Raw genomic sequence first — 14,150 nt, forward strand, 5'->3', positions numbered from 1 at the left:
GAAGGAGGACATACTGTGGTGCTTCTCTGCATGATAAAAACACAGAGGTAGTGTCGGGAGCAGACTTAGAACTGCCTCATATATAAAGGTGTACCGGTGTATGAGCCTACGGGTCGCCAGGGCACGCCATCCTACCGAAAGTACAACTCAAAATGAGTCATAGCTTTTGTCAAGATGTTGAAGGCTATTGTCTAAAAGTCAGTCTGTTGATGGAGGTTATATGTTTATGAGAATTCAGCAACTTTATTGTTTGACTTAAAAAGAAATCCGGTAAAATTAGTTGGTTTGAATTTTTTTACTCGTTCCACAAAAATGCTGCAAATTTAAGAGACAACTTCATCGCTCATCATCAGACCGCCTCTATCACCAAAGGTCGGGCTCAGACATTGAAGAAAGGCCGCTTTAGTTACGCCACAGAGAGGACTAATGCTTCCTCCATCACATCAAAAGGTTTTCGGATAAAGAGGGAGCGTGCTTAAGTTACATCATGGGCCCTCTTTGAAGTCCGGTCTAACACGGGTCCTGGTCTACCTCTGCGTCCTGTCATTCAGGCTGCAGACGTTCTCAGTGTTAGCAGAGATAGCGCGTACATGTGTGCTGTGTTTTTGAAGCCTTAAAAGGTTTGCATGAGATAAGAGAGAGGTGGGAGGATGCATGAGCCCTGCAGAGGATAGAGCAAGGTCAGGGTCGGATTCTCTGCTTCTTTACAGTTTGAGAGTTTTGTGTTCACTTGATTAAATATGTGTTTTTTTGTAACTCTGTGTGTTTCTGCGTCATCAGCATGGAGGGCTCAGTGGTGCGACTTCCAGAGATCGTCGCTCTGAAGAAGAAGTATAAAGCCTACCTGTACCTGGACGAGGCCCACAGCATCGGAGCGGTGGGGCGGTCGGGGAGGGGCGTGACCGAGCTGTTTGACGTCAACCCGGCCGACGTGGACGTGATGATGGGAACCTTGACCAAGAGCTTTGGGGCCGCTGGAGGCTACATCGCAGGGAAAAAGGTGCTCGTTGATCTTTGGATGTTACCCTTTTTCTGTTTTCTCTTTCTCCCTCGTCATCAATTTTCTAAATATTATCATCCAGATTTTGTTACTATGAAAGTATCCAAAGTTTTTTTTCACACAGCTTGAACATTTCAAGAAATTTCAGGACAGGCTCCCCTTTACATCTGCTTATCACCAAGTGCTCCACAAGAAATATAACACAAAGAGAATGATGCAGAAATGGCGTCCAGAGCAACAGAATCGGACACAATCATGACAGTTTTTTGCCGTCGTATTAACTTTTATTGTCTTAACAAACAAGTGTAAAAGAACATACTGGTTTTCAGAAAAAGTATGAGGCAGCTTCATTCATGCACAATGCTCGCTTCATGCAGACTTTGAGGGCGGTTTGAAGTCGGAGTGAAAAATATGTGTCAGTTTGCGTTCACACATGCAGCTCAGGCTGAAAGTTTTGTGTAGGTGTGAGACTTACTTTTCCTCCACATGTTTATTTTGAAGGCAGAGCAGCTCTTTGTTTCAACGACTTCATCCAAAAGCTGTAAACATTTAGCTGCGTTTCGGCTTCATGTCTACACGACGACGACAACCGGTGCCTGAAAACCGATAGTTTTGAAAATCTGTCCCAGAGTGCAAAGGTTTGAAAACGTAGATCGCTAAATAGCCGTTCCTTTTTGAAACAGTAGCCTTACACACATGTGCATTACACTCACACACTGCGCCGTATTCGAGTAGATGGATGACTACAACAATGGCTGCCTCCTTTGTTCTGTGTGTGAGCCCGGGAGGAGGGGCCCAGTTTGAATGTTGTTTACAAATTGCAACGAAAGATGCTGCAGCCTTCATAATAATAATCCTAGCCTTGGATTAATCATCTTTTTTCAAAATAAATACCTTGGCAGATATTTTGATATTTCCCATCACTGATTGAAGAGCCAGGTTTTTTTTTTTGTGTAAAAACATTCTTCCATTTGGCTTCAGAGCCGCTTATAACACATCGTCCTTATTATATTCAAACTGTTTCTAGGTGAACGGGGACTAAACAGTACACACTCCGTCACCTCTCTCTAACCCGCTCATGTGTCCCACAAATGTTCCCCCGGCTGTGACTCGGGGGCCTTTTTAATCCCTCTCTACTCCATTAAAAAGTACACTTTAGTACATAACCACGGCGCTCTTGTGGCAGTTGATTAGAAAGCAGCAGAGGAAACGGCCATGCTGCTCGAATTAGGCCGCTCGTAGAGGGACTCTTCCTGCCGTCGCCCTCGTGTCGGCTCTGCCATAATCAGAAGGTAAAGCTGGCACCGGGCCAGCCCCTTCTTGTGGCGGGCGTCGGAACTGCGCTCCAGATTTTAACAGGATGACTTTTAACAAGCATGATAATGTTTGAAGTACGAACACTGCGCCTGGTTTGACAGCTGGCTGCAGTAAAGTGAGAGAGGGAGAGAGAAAGCCTTTAGATTCAACGTATTTGTTGTTGTGGTGAAATCCCCCCAAATCCTACATAAGACCCAGCAGATGTGTTCTGGAAAACAGTCATGTTATAGCTATTTTATGAGAGTACCAGAATAAATACGCTCCAGGCTCCTTTCTAATTCTCTGTAACCTCTCGTGAAGGCAGTTTGATTCATTAACCCTTCGCTCTGAGGCGCTGAAATTACTATATTAAATACGTCCGCCTGTGCGTGCTCTTCTGGCTCTCCTCCTGCTCTGTGGTCGTTCAGGACATGCATCTCCACATCAGCATCGCAGCCAACATGCGGCTGAGAAAAACACTCTGAGCCGTCACTCCGAGCCCGCAGATGTGAGATGGATTTCGGACACGTTTGTCTTAACTGGTTTATCTTGGTCGCTCTGAAATCCTCCGGGGCCCTAAAGCGGTGAAAATCCCTCCGCCTTAAACTAAAACAGATGTCAGGTTGTTTCAGGGTTCTTATCCGACGTTTGAGCATTTCCCCTTAAAATCCCTTCCCCTCTAAGTGTGTGTGAGTGTGTGTGAGTGTGTGTGTGTGTGTGTGTGTGTGTGAGGAAGCCGCAGCCGCCGCCCAGTGAGGAGGACAGATGGCGGTGAGTGGAAATGGTGGCCAGACAGCATCTCCGGCTACGTGTCATCACCCTGCACCCGCTGGCCACCGCTCAGCCACTGAGCAGCAGCCCATCACAGCTCCAGGCCCGACCTCAGACCTCTTACACACACACACACACACACACACACACACACACACACCGTACACCCACACACACACACACACCGTACACACACACACACACACACACACACACCGTACACACACACACACACACACACACACACACACACACACCGTACACCCACACACACACACACACACCGTACACACACACACACACACACACACACACCGTACACACACACACACGCTTGAATCAGTTCCCTGAAATCCTGCTCCTCTCTTTAAAAACCACAGAATTAATCTCCTGCTGACATTTAGGAGCAATGAGCGGGGCGGTCTTGATTCTGCGCTCATTCTCAGAGTCGATCTGGGAGAATATCAGGAGCTAGTTCACACATGATGTCAAAATAGTCAAAGTGACTGAAGGGTCTTTCTCCAACTAGCCAGATGCATCTTCTCCGTCTGCACATGTGAACCTCTTACCCAGGAGAAGAAGAGGGTCAGAAATCCCTCCAGCAATAAAGCCATAACAATGCTTCCTATACCAAACATCTCGTCTCTTCTCTGCACAAATCTCAGAATCTGTTTTAACCTGAAGAGGCATTCTGCTACGTTCTTTTATATCCCTGCTGATCATCTGCGTGTCCCTGTGTCCTCCTTTGCAGGAGCTGGTCGACTACCTGCGCTGTCATTCTCACAGTTCGGTGTACGCCTCAGCCATGTCGCCTCCCGTCACCGAGCAGATCATGCGTGCCATGAAGTGCATCATGGGAAAAGACGGCAGCACAGAGGGTGAGTGTCTGGCTCCTTCCACTGAATGTCACCCTCAATCTCAGTCTAATTGTGCACACACACACTCAGTCAACCCTGATGCTCTTCAGACTGAAAAATATGATGTCTGGCTGTTATGAACGTTTTTACACCTTTTGTGTAATTTTTTATGGAAACAAAAGAAAACCAGATCCAGAGGACAGAACCAATGTTAGCATGAGGCGTGAGTCCAGAGCTGCAGGGGAAGACAAACAGCTGCCCGGTCAGAAAATGTGGAAACGATTAAAGGGGGTCTGCAGAGGTAGAAAGAGAGAGGAGGGGGGGGGGGGCTGCACACACGTGCGTGTTGTGAGGAAGTGTGTTCCCTCTGAGAATTTTCTGCCTTAATGACATCAGACACTCGTGCAGGGAAGTAGTAAATACAAGAGCAGTCGCAGCGATCCTCCATCAGCTGGTGTAGTTTGGTTGAAGTCGTCATAGAAGCAGAGGTAGAAGGTGTTGTGGTGGAGGAAGTTTCAGGAAGTAAATAGCAGGTAGTGATTCAGTTTATACCCAAATCTACAGGACTTAGAGTCCAAGACAGGCGGTCACTTGGGGTTGAGTATCACCGTCCTCCTTCTTGGTCCTTGTGGGTCTTCATCAAGTGGCCGAATAAACCCGTTCTTGAGCCACATATTCTGGTGCAGTGTGAGCAGGGGTGGGCTGGGCGAACTTAAGGAAGCGGCAGGCGAAACGCGTTCTTCGCTCACATTAAAATATAGTAAACTTTTAATTAATTTTTTTGTGGTATGTTCCTGCAACCGTCCACACCTGAGAATGTGTTTAGGCTGTGCACGGGGGTACCCTGTTGCCGATTTAGATAAAGTGGGCTGTGGTGGTGTTTGGTTTATTTTGGGCCTTTTTGGATGGATCTCTCTTTTCTTTGTCTGCATTTGTCTTCTGCAGGGCGGAGGAGGTCGTTGTTATACACCTTCACAGACAAGCGCTCTCCAAAATGTGCTGTTGGTTGCTTTGGTCTCCCAGGTTTCAGGTTCTTCCTTTAACATTTTCTTTTGGCCTCCTGCTACACGTTGTCCTGTGAGCGGCTGGGATTAGAAGCAGGCGGATCATGTGACCTTCTCAGCTTTTGTTGGGTGATTGTAGCAGCGATGGTGGAGATGTTGGCTTCATCACTTATCAATACATTCAAACAGGATCTTCTTGGTGTGCAGGATCTTGTTTTCTTTTCTTTAGCTATTCCTGTTTTTGGATCCAGCACCCACTGACGGATGAGCGTCTCTTTTTTTATATATTTCATAAAGTTTTACAGGTCAGACATAAGATCTAAGATCACCCAGCCTCTGTCCCACTTCCTCTTCTAAAATCTGACCCTTTAAAAGAAGAGCTAAACCTTCTTTAAGGACTGAGGTCTTATAGTTGAGGTATATTGTAGCTTCATGTAGAGGTGTGTAACTTCCTCCTTTGGCTCTGAACCAGGCATGCTTTGCATCTGACGTAGCTGTGTGAAGTAGCTGTTGTGGAAAAATCAGTCCTGACGTGTCTTTCTCGAGCGAGGGAACAAGCAAACAGTGCAGATTTAAAAAAAAACAAAAAACAACAGCTCCAGTGTCTGTCACAAAGCTCCAAGACTTGTTTTAAATCCACTTTCTTGAAATCCTCCTCCTCCTCCGCCGCCTCCTCTCCTCGTCTTTCTTGTTGATGTTGAATTTCACACGTTTAAAGCAAACAGCTCTGAAATAAGAAAACCTGACTGACAGGAAGCTCCACACATTCTCACCTCCTCCGATGATGTGTGCGCCTGGCAGCAGCTTCCTGACCTCTGTGCCCTCTATCTTAGCAGAGAGGAACAATTTACAAAATGGGTTCTGTGCTTTTTTGGCAGCTGCCTGAGAGTTGTGTTTTTTCCTTCTCTCTCTCTCTCTGCTGAGATAAGGGGATTTAAAAACACACTCTAACATCCCCTTGAAAGAACTGCCAATCTGTTCCCAGGTAATCAGAGAGAAACAGAGCTGTGCCAAACTGTGCTGCAGCCCCCCCCCCCCCCCCCCCCCCCCAGAGATGCACATCGTTCAGAAACACAGGGGGGGGGTTAGCAGGACAGGCTGAACATGCTGACTGTGATTAAGTTTCTGATACACTAACCTGAAATACACGAGAGGCTTAAGCATTATTTGTATGCTTTTTTCCGTCGTGGCTTCGCTCTAGTGGTTTTAAAATCCATCGTATACAATTTGCAATCCCTCATTTGGCAACATGTCGGTGTGTATATGACGCCGCCAGACGCACAAAACTTGAACCATCTGCTGCTCCACTGTAATCATGAGTGTGTTCATCGTGGAGGCTGGGGCGGCCCAGATGGAGGCGCAGGACTCCAGGATGAGATGACACAGCAGAGAAGCAGCTTCAGGGGTGGCAAAAGATAAACATGTCATTGCTCGGGAATAAGTACAGATACCTGATTGTGTCAAGATGAGGAACTGATTCAACTCCTGGAGGGAAAGTGTCGCAGACTCATCTCTGAAATGTTGTCACAGTCTCAAAGTGAAAGTATATTTTCTAGCGGATGTTTGTGTGTGAAAATAGCTGAAGCTCAGCTCATGATTAAACTTACACATCTGACTTCTAATCACAGAACAACAGAGTGAAAATAATGATAACTGTCCTGCAACGTTTGAATCAATCTCTCTTCTCTGAATCTGCTGGATGCCTCGTCTTCATGCTTCCCTCTCATTTCTTTTTCCTCTTGAAGAAATCCCTCACACGTCTGTCATGTGTGATATGCTCACAAGCAAACAGCCAGGAATTGTCTCGTCTGTGTGTTTTTATTCTGTCGATCAAGGTTGAAATCGGCCGTGATGTTTCAGAGGCTGAGTGCAGAAATGCATATCAAAAACGATAAAGATTGTTTTGACATTGCAACAGGTAGAAAGTGCAGCTGTTAGTGTGAAAATGTAGGGAGTTAAGGATCAAATGTGAAGGAAAAACAAACACTTAAGCAGAGTAGAGACACCTGAACTCCTTTATTAAGAGCTGTAAGGAAAGTTTATTTCTATAGCACATTTCAACAACAAGGCAATTCAAAGTGCTTCACACAACATCAAAAGCATCATGACAGAGGGAAAAAAAAGAAATATTAAAAAAGAAAATAAAAAAATTACTAAAACAAAAAATTAGAAGAACCATTTGGACATTCCTTGGCATTTTTACTAACTCCTTCATATCCCAGATTTGAAGGAATCACGTGAGATTTTCCCTGAATCCTGAAAACGTCTTGACAGGATGCATATTTTTACTGTTGTACACAAAACCTCCAACTGTTGGATAATCATAACAACAGTTATCACAGTAAAGTAAGGCCTTTTTCATGAATGACTTCCTGAATTTTCTAGAAGATTTCAGGCAGACTGCCTCTGAAATCTTCCTGATTTGCACCTCACTGCAGGAGACTTTCCCTGTCGGACAGAAAGAGGGGGTCTCGGGATGAAAGACAATGACTAATATAGAGACGAAGCATCAGAGTTCAAAGCTATGACGACTGTGTTGGCTTTTATATCAGGTGCTACGGGTGATTTGACATATTGAAATTGTCAACAAACGAGTGGTACAACCAGTCGCCTCATATGTCATCATAACCGACCTCTTGCTTCACATCTACTCACCCTGACTCCTCACAGACATTTTTCCTGGGGGGCTGGTCTAGGTGAAGTCGGGCTGAAAAAATCGGTTCACTCATGCAGCTCATCCTGAAACATTCTGGTAAATTTTCAGGAGTTTTGAGCATGTGTGAAAGCACCATACGCTTCCCTCGCTGCAGGGGATGTTTGAAATATTAAGGGAAAAGAAGTGTGTCTGTGCTTCACTCATGTTCCTCTGTCTTAATCGCAGGCATCAGACGGGTCCGCCAACTGGCCGAGAACACCCGATACTTCAGGGCCAGACTGAAGGAGATGGGCTTCATCATCTACGGCAACGACGACTCCCCTGTGGTTCCCATCCTGCTCTACATGCCCGGAAAAGTTGTGTGAGTACACGTCAAGAAAAAAGCCTTTCACTGTGACAGGAAGAAAGACTATCAGGATATTTATTCTGCAGCTATACTCTCCCTGGTTCTGTGCAGGGTGTGTCAGTTTGGACGGATTTCTGAGACCACTTAAGAAAAAAAACATCAGGTTTTGATCAGATCCAGCAGGAGCAGCAAATGCATAAATCAGAAGGGGCTCTCATATATTTCCCAAAGTAGCTTCTGATTTGTCATTACTCTGTTTTCATTGACATTAATGGTGGTTTAAGAAAAAGTAGAATTTAACTGTCCGAGCGGCAACCTCCAGTCTTGAAAAGTGAAGCCGATGCTGAAGTGTAAAATCCTGCAGTTCCTGGAGTGTCCACTAGAGGCTGGCTGCAGAAGCACAGGAAGTCACATACACACCCATTCTAAAAAGCCTGTTTTTACAGCAGAGATTAACATGTTTACAGCCTGGTTCAAAAAACCAAATAGGTGTGATTAGCTCATGTCTCGATGGACACACACTGTACGGGGGGTGAATGTTTTGATGACTCATCAGTTTTGATTTGATGAAGGATAAGAGTTATTCACAATAAGGCGTGTAGCTGACCTGATTGACAGGTGGGCGCGGTGTAACGGTTTGTCAGGAGGTTTAAATCCCGCCTCAGCTCCAGCTCTCAGCCTGTCGTTAGGTTGACTGAAAGTTAGACTGAGACAGCATTTCCAGCATGGAGACCGCCATCGATGGGACTCCAGCGCCCCCTGCAGGGACAGACGGGGGACGACACTCAGGCTTTAAACATTCATATTTACAGTCTGTGGTCTCGTCCTTTTGACCCTTGGAGGTTGTTTCCACTTTTCAGCTGCATAGTGGTTTTAAAGAGGCCGCCTCAAGTTGGACACTTCAATGTTTATCTTTACAATTAATAAATTCCCTTCTCCCTTTCTCTTTTGTTACCGGATGTTTTTAAATTGTTCCTAGGTTTCTATTCTTATTCCTGCATGGGTTATGTACATGTTCTTGGTATAAGGGAGTTGGGACAGATGTAACAAATATTTCAGGTCTGCAACTGGAGGCTTAGAATTTCCCTCTGGATCATTTAATTATCCTTCTATCTTTCTATAACAGTGAGGTTATACTCCTTCACTCGTATCAATGACCTCTGAAATATGCTAAACGACTGAGTCAAATTAAAGTAATATTTTGAGCATATTTAAGGTTTTGATTCCTCCAAACCGTCCACCGGAGCTTCTTCACCTCCTTAAATCAAAAGTCATCAGACACATGCTGCTTCCAGTTTCTTCTACATCCTCAGTAACGTGCTCGTCTTAATTTACGGCGCTCTGCAGACACGATCACAAATCATCCGTACCACACGTCGCAGAAACATCGTGAGGAGTTTTGAGGGTTTGAAGGAGGTTTTAGTGGAGAACGCTTCCTCATTCTGAGGCGGACGGTGTGGCGGGGTCACTGAATGGAAATGGAATGTCCCGTTTTATTTAAAGGCCTGTTTGTGTTTCTGTGCAGGGCTTTCTCTCGAGAGATGCTGGCGAGAAAAATTGGCGTCGTCGTGGTCGGCTTTCCTGCCACTCCGATCACAGAGGCCCGAGCTCGCTTCTGTCTGTCTGCAGGCCACACTAAAGCCATGCTGGACCAGGTACACACACACACACACACACACACACACACACACACACACATTAAAGCTTCACGGGTATCGATGTGTTCTGAGACGTCTCCTCCGCCCTCAGGTGCTGCACCATCTCAACGAGGTCGGGGACGCTTTCTGCCTGAAGTTCTCACGGCGGAGATACCCGTCCTGGGCCGAACTCCAGAATGAGAAGAACTCTGAGCCGAGCAGCTGATGTGACCGACCTTTGACCTCTTTGATTCACAATGTCAAACCCGAGAGTCTGAGCGTCCTCGCCCACGCACGACGGAGAGGAACAGCGTGTGTGTGTCACAGCAGAGGAGGAGGAGCCACATGATTGGCTGCTGATTTTTATGAAACACTGTGATTCTCCTCTGAACGTGCACGACCTCCGACTATACTGCTGAATATTTGTGAACTCAAACATGAAATTGTTGCACAAGAATCGCTTCCTAGGTCTTAAAGTCGAGTTCTTAAATTATCTGATATATTTTATATGATACGTTTTTATATAGAAAATAAATCACATGCTGTCACATTTTAAGAGTTTAGATCCTCTGCGCTCGCATCATGACGTGTGGAATATTTCAGTCCAAAGAGCCGACTCGTCATTCTTTTGAACTCGTATCTATGTTGACACACTGGAACCTTTTTTTTTTTTTAATTGACGCTTTAGTTTTTAAAACCTGACGACACGTTCTTAAAAAGTCGTGCACGTCTTTTAAGAGTTGTTTGTAAGGAGTCTCCTTTCCTTCGCCTTCATGAAGAAGTTCTTATTTTTTATGCAAAATGGCCGCTGTGGTTAGAAATGGTCCCCTCTGGTGCTTTGAGAAATAACGAGTTTGCAGATTTTTATTGTTGTTTGTTTTTTTAATAAAACACAGAAACTGGAATGAAAGCATCATAAATGTGTTTACTAACAGGAAGGTGGATTAGATATGTAAAAAAACAGGCTTCTTAAAGTCCTGATTATTCTTAAACGTCTCAGCTGAACTGAAAACTTACCGCCTGTGATCACTTACAATCGGCCTCCTTCACCAACCGTTTTTCAGAAAAAATTTGAATCCTGCAAACGGACTTTTCACAATGATTCTAGGATTCTCCAATGTTTTATTATGTGGGATTTGTTCTTAGTCGACACCATAGCTTTCAATTATTTGGGGGGGAGCCGCTTAATCAAGATGGCAGCCATGTGAAATGGCTAAGGCAAGGCAAGTTTATTTATGTCGCACATTTCAACAACAAGGCAATTCAAAGTGCTTCACACAAGACATGAAAAGCATCATGACAGAGGAAAGAAAAGAAACATTAAAATAGAACATTTAAAAATCACTGAACTTATTAAATCTGAAAATATGTTCAAATAAAAACAATTCAAATGAAATTAAATGAAATAAATAAAGTAAAAATATAAAAAGAGTTAAAAGTTACAGAGCAGAGTTAAAGTTTAAAATCTTATTAAAGCTGTTTAATGAAAGGCAGCTGTAAACAGATGAGTCTTCAACCTGGATTTAAAAGAGCTGAGAGTTTCAGCAGACCTGCAGTTTTCTGGGAGTTTGATCCAGATATACGGAGCATAGAAGCTGAACGCTGCTTCTCCATGTTTGGTTCTGACTCTGGGGACAGAGAGCAGACCTGTCCCAGATGACCTGAGCGGTCTGGATGGTTCATAATTAATCAGGAGGTCACTCATGTATTTTGGCCCTAAACCTTTAAGCGCTTTATAAACCAGCAACAGGATTTAAAGTCTATTCTCTGACAGACTGGGAGCCAGTGTAAAGACCTCAGAACTGGATGTGATTCATTTTCTTGGTTTTGGTGAGCACTCTAGCAGCAGCGTTCTGGATCAGCTGTAGTTGTCTGACTGATTTTTTAGGCAGACCTGTAAAGACACTGTTGCAGTAATCAAGACGACTGAAGATAAAAGCATTTTTCCAGGTCCTGCTGGGACATAAGTCCTCTAATTCTTGAAATGTTCTTCAGGTGATAGTAGGCTGACTTTGTAATTGTCTTAATGTGGCTTTTAAAATTGAGGTCTGAGTCCATCACTACGCCCAGATTTCTTGCCTGGTCTGTGGTTTTAAGTCTTACTGACTGAAGCTGATTGCTGACTCTTAGTCGCTCCTCCTTTGCTCCAAAAACAACAACCTCAGTTTTGTCTTTGTTTAGCTGTAGAAAATTTTTGCACATCCACTCACTTGATTTGTTCTATGCATTTACCCAGTGCTTTTATGGGACCATGGTTGCCTGGCGACATTGTAATATATATTTGTGTGTCGTCTGCGTAGTTATGATAACTTATTTATTTTTTAACTTAGTGGGAGCATGTAGAGGTTAAACAGAAGAGGTCCCAGGATGGAACCTTGGCGAACTCCACAAGTAATTTTTGTTTGCTCAGATTTGAAGTTACCTATAGACACGAAGAAGTCCCTGTCCTTTAAGTAGGATTCAAACCAGTTTAGTACTGTGCCAGAAACTCCCACCAAGTTTTCCAGTCGGTCGAGTAATATATTGTGGTCAACTGTGTCAAACGCAGCACTGAGATCAAGTAAAACTAAGACTGAGGTTCTGCCACTGTCTGTGTTTAAACGGATGTCATTAAACTCTTTAACCAGAGCTGTCTCAGTGCTGTGATTTTGTCTAAAACCTGACTGGAAGACATCGAAACAGTCGCTCAATGTCAAGAAGTCATTTAACTGTTGAAAAACAGCTTTTTCGATTATTTTACTTAAAAAAGGTTTGATATCGGCCTGTAATTGTTCATTATTGACTTGTCTAGATTGTTCTTTTTTAATAGTGGCTTGATGACTGCTGTTTTCAGGGCCTGTGGGAAGACACCTGAGAGAAGAGACAGGTTTACAATTTGTAACAGATCTGGAGCCATGACTTGGGAGACTTTTTTGAAAAAACCTGTGCAGAATATCAAGACAGCAGGAGGAGGAATTCAATTGTTGTATAATGTCCTCCAGGTTTTTAAGGTTGATTTGATTAAATTGTGTCATGGTGCTTAAGTTGGTTTTAAATGGACACAGCACATATCCTGATCCTGATGATGAGTTACTGACAGTTTGTCTAATTTTCTGGATTTTTTCAGTAAAGAAGGTGGAAAATGTATTACAGGCCCTGGTAGAATGAAATTCAGATGCTATTGACACAGGAGGGTTTGTTGAGTCAGCCCAAAGCTATCAAGAGTGTGAAACAGTTCTTTAGTCCCTCTGTCCTGGGGGTTATCAACATGGATGTTAAAATCACCAACAATAATAACACAGTCAAAGTCAATACAGATCACAGACAGCAGTTCAGTGAAATCATCAAAAAAGTTTGCACAGTATTTAGGAGGCCTGTAAATATTTAGGAACATGGCTCTGGGGCTGGACTGAAGGGCCACATATTCAAAAGAAGCAACATTTCCAAAAGATAATTGCTTACATTGGAAGGAATCATTAAACAAAACTGCAACTCCTCCTCCTCTCTTATGCACTCTCGCCTCGCTTACAAAACTGAAGTTAGGAGGGGTTGACTCGATAAGAACAGCTGCACTCTTATTTTGATCTAACCAAGTTTCAGTTAAAAACATAAAATCAAACTTGTGCTCAGTAATAAAATCATTGATTAAAAATGATTTCCCTGCCAGTGATCTAATGTTTAGTAGAGCCAGCTTTAGGGTCCTAGAAGCTTCATCTGCTAGCGTTTTTGGGACAGGTTGTGGATCAAAAGGAACGGATGCTAAGTTTGACAAGTTTGTAAAATCACATAACTGCCTTTTGTTTCTTGGCAGAGTCCCCTTTATTCTTCTATCACCTATCATCACAGAGATTTTGGTACCTACTGACGTGCAGGGCCCCGGCTTATCCTGGAGAGAGTCATGACTGCTGATATCCTTACAGCCTGGACCCAAAACACATCAGTTTGACCTCTGAATGTTCTGCATTTCATCCTTATCAAGCTGAGGAGACAAAACATGACGCACCCGCGGAGGGACAGGGGGGGTGAGGGCCATGTCGGAATGGGCGATGGTGGGCGCCGTCAGGTGTTTATGGAAGAGAAAAAGGGAGAAGGGCGGGGGGTACTTTTTAATCCAGCATTGACCAGCTCCTTCATCTGGTCAGTGAACTCCAGGTGGGGGATGATCTGATCGGGGTTCGAGAGGGTAAGGGCGGTGAGACTTCACAGGTGTTGGTGAGGGGGTCGAAGGTGGATGGAGACCCCTCCTCTTGGTTTCCGATGTCTCTCCTCTTTAGATCTCTCCTCAGATACTGGCAGACGTGATTCTTGACGAAGGTTTCCATCACGCTGTTTTGTCTTTCTTGAAAGCTGTTTTCTTTTGTCTCTTGTCCTTGGCAGAGAGAACTGATGTTTGAGGCAGAGAGTAAAATAGGTTAGAGGTGAACAGTTTCACCCCTGACATGTTCAGGCAAAATCCATCTGCCTTAAAAAGATGTCTGCGCTCCCAGGAAATGTTAAAATTGTTAATAAAATTCACTGAATGGGCATTACATGCAGTTGTAAGCCAGTTATTCAACAACCTGCTGAATCTCTCCTCTGCTCTTCTGACTGGTGGTGTGGGACCA

General features: G+C 44.2%; 1 protein-coding gene across 1 annotated transcript in view; it reads left to right on the plus strand.

The window, feature by feature from the left end:
• The window catches only part of sptlc3 (serine palmitoyltransferase, long chain base subunit 3), a 32,050-nt gene extending 21,573 nt beyond the window's left edge, over positions 1 to 10,477 (plus strand). The window contains exons 8-12 of the mRNA XM_061039429.1: positions 781 to 1,000; positions 3,819 to 3,945; positions 7,810 to 7,945; positions 9,456 to 9,585; positions 9,680 to 10,477. Of these exons, the coding sequence (XP_060895412.1) occupies positions 781 to 1,000; positions 3,819 to 3,945; positions 7,810 to 7,945; positions 9,456 to 9,585; positions 9,680 to 9,793 (727 nt within the window). The 3' untranslated portion in view covers positions 9,794 to 10,477. The remainder of the gene's footprint in view (positions 1 to 780; positions 1,001 to 3,818; positions 3,946 to 7,809; positions 7,946 to 9,455; positions 9,586 to 9,679) is intronic.
• The last annotated feature ends 3,673 nt before the right edge of the window (positions 10,478 to 14,150 follow it).

The sequence above is a fragment of the Labrus mixtus genome, chromosome 6 (genome assembly GCF_963584025.1).
Source record: "Labrus mixtus chromosome 6, fLabMix1.1, whole genome shotgun sequence".
NCBI classification, from domain to species: domain Eukaryota; kingdom Metazoa; phylum Chordata; class Actinopteri; order Labriformes; family Labridae; genus Labrus; species Labrus mixtus.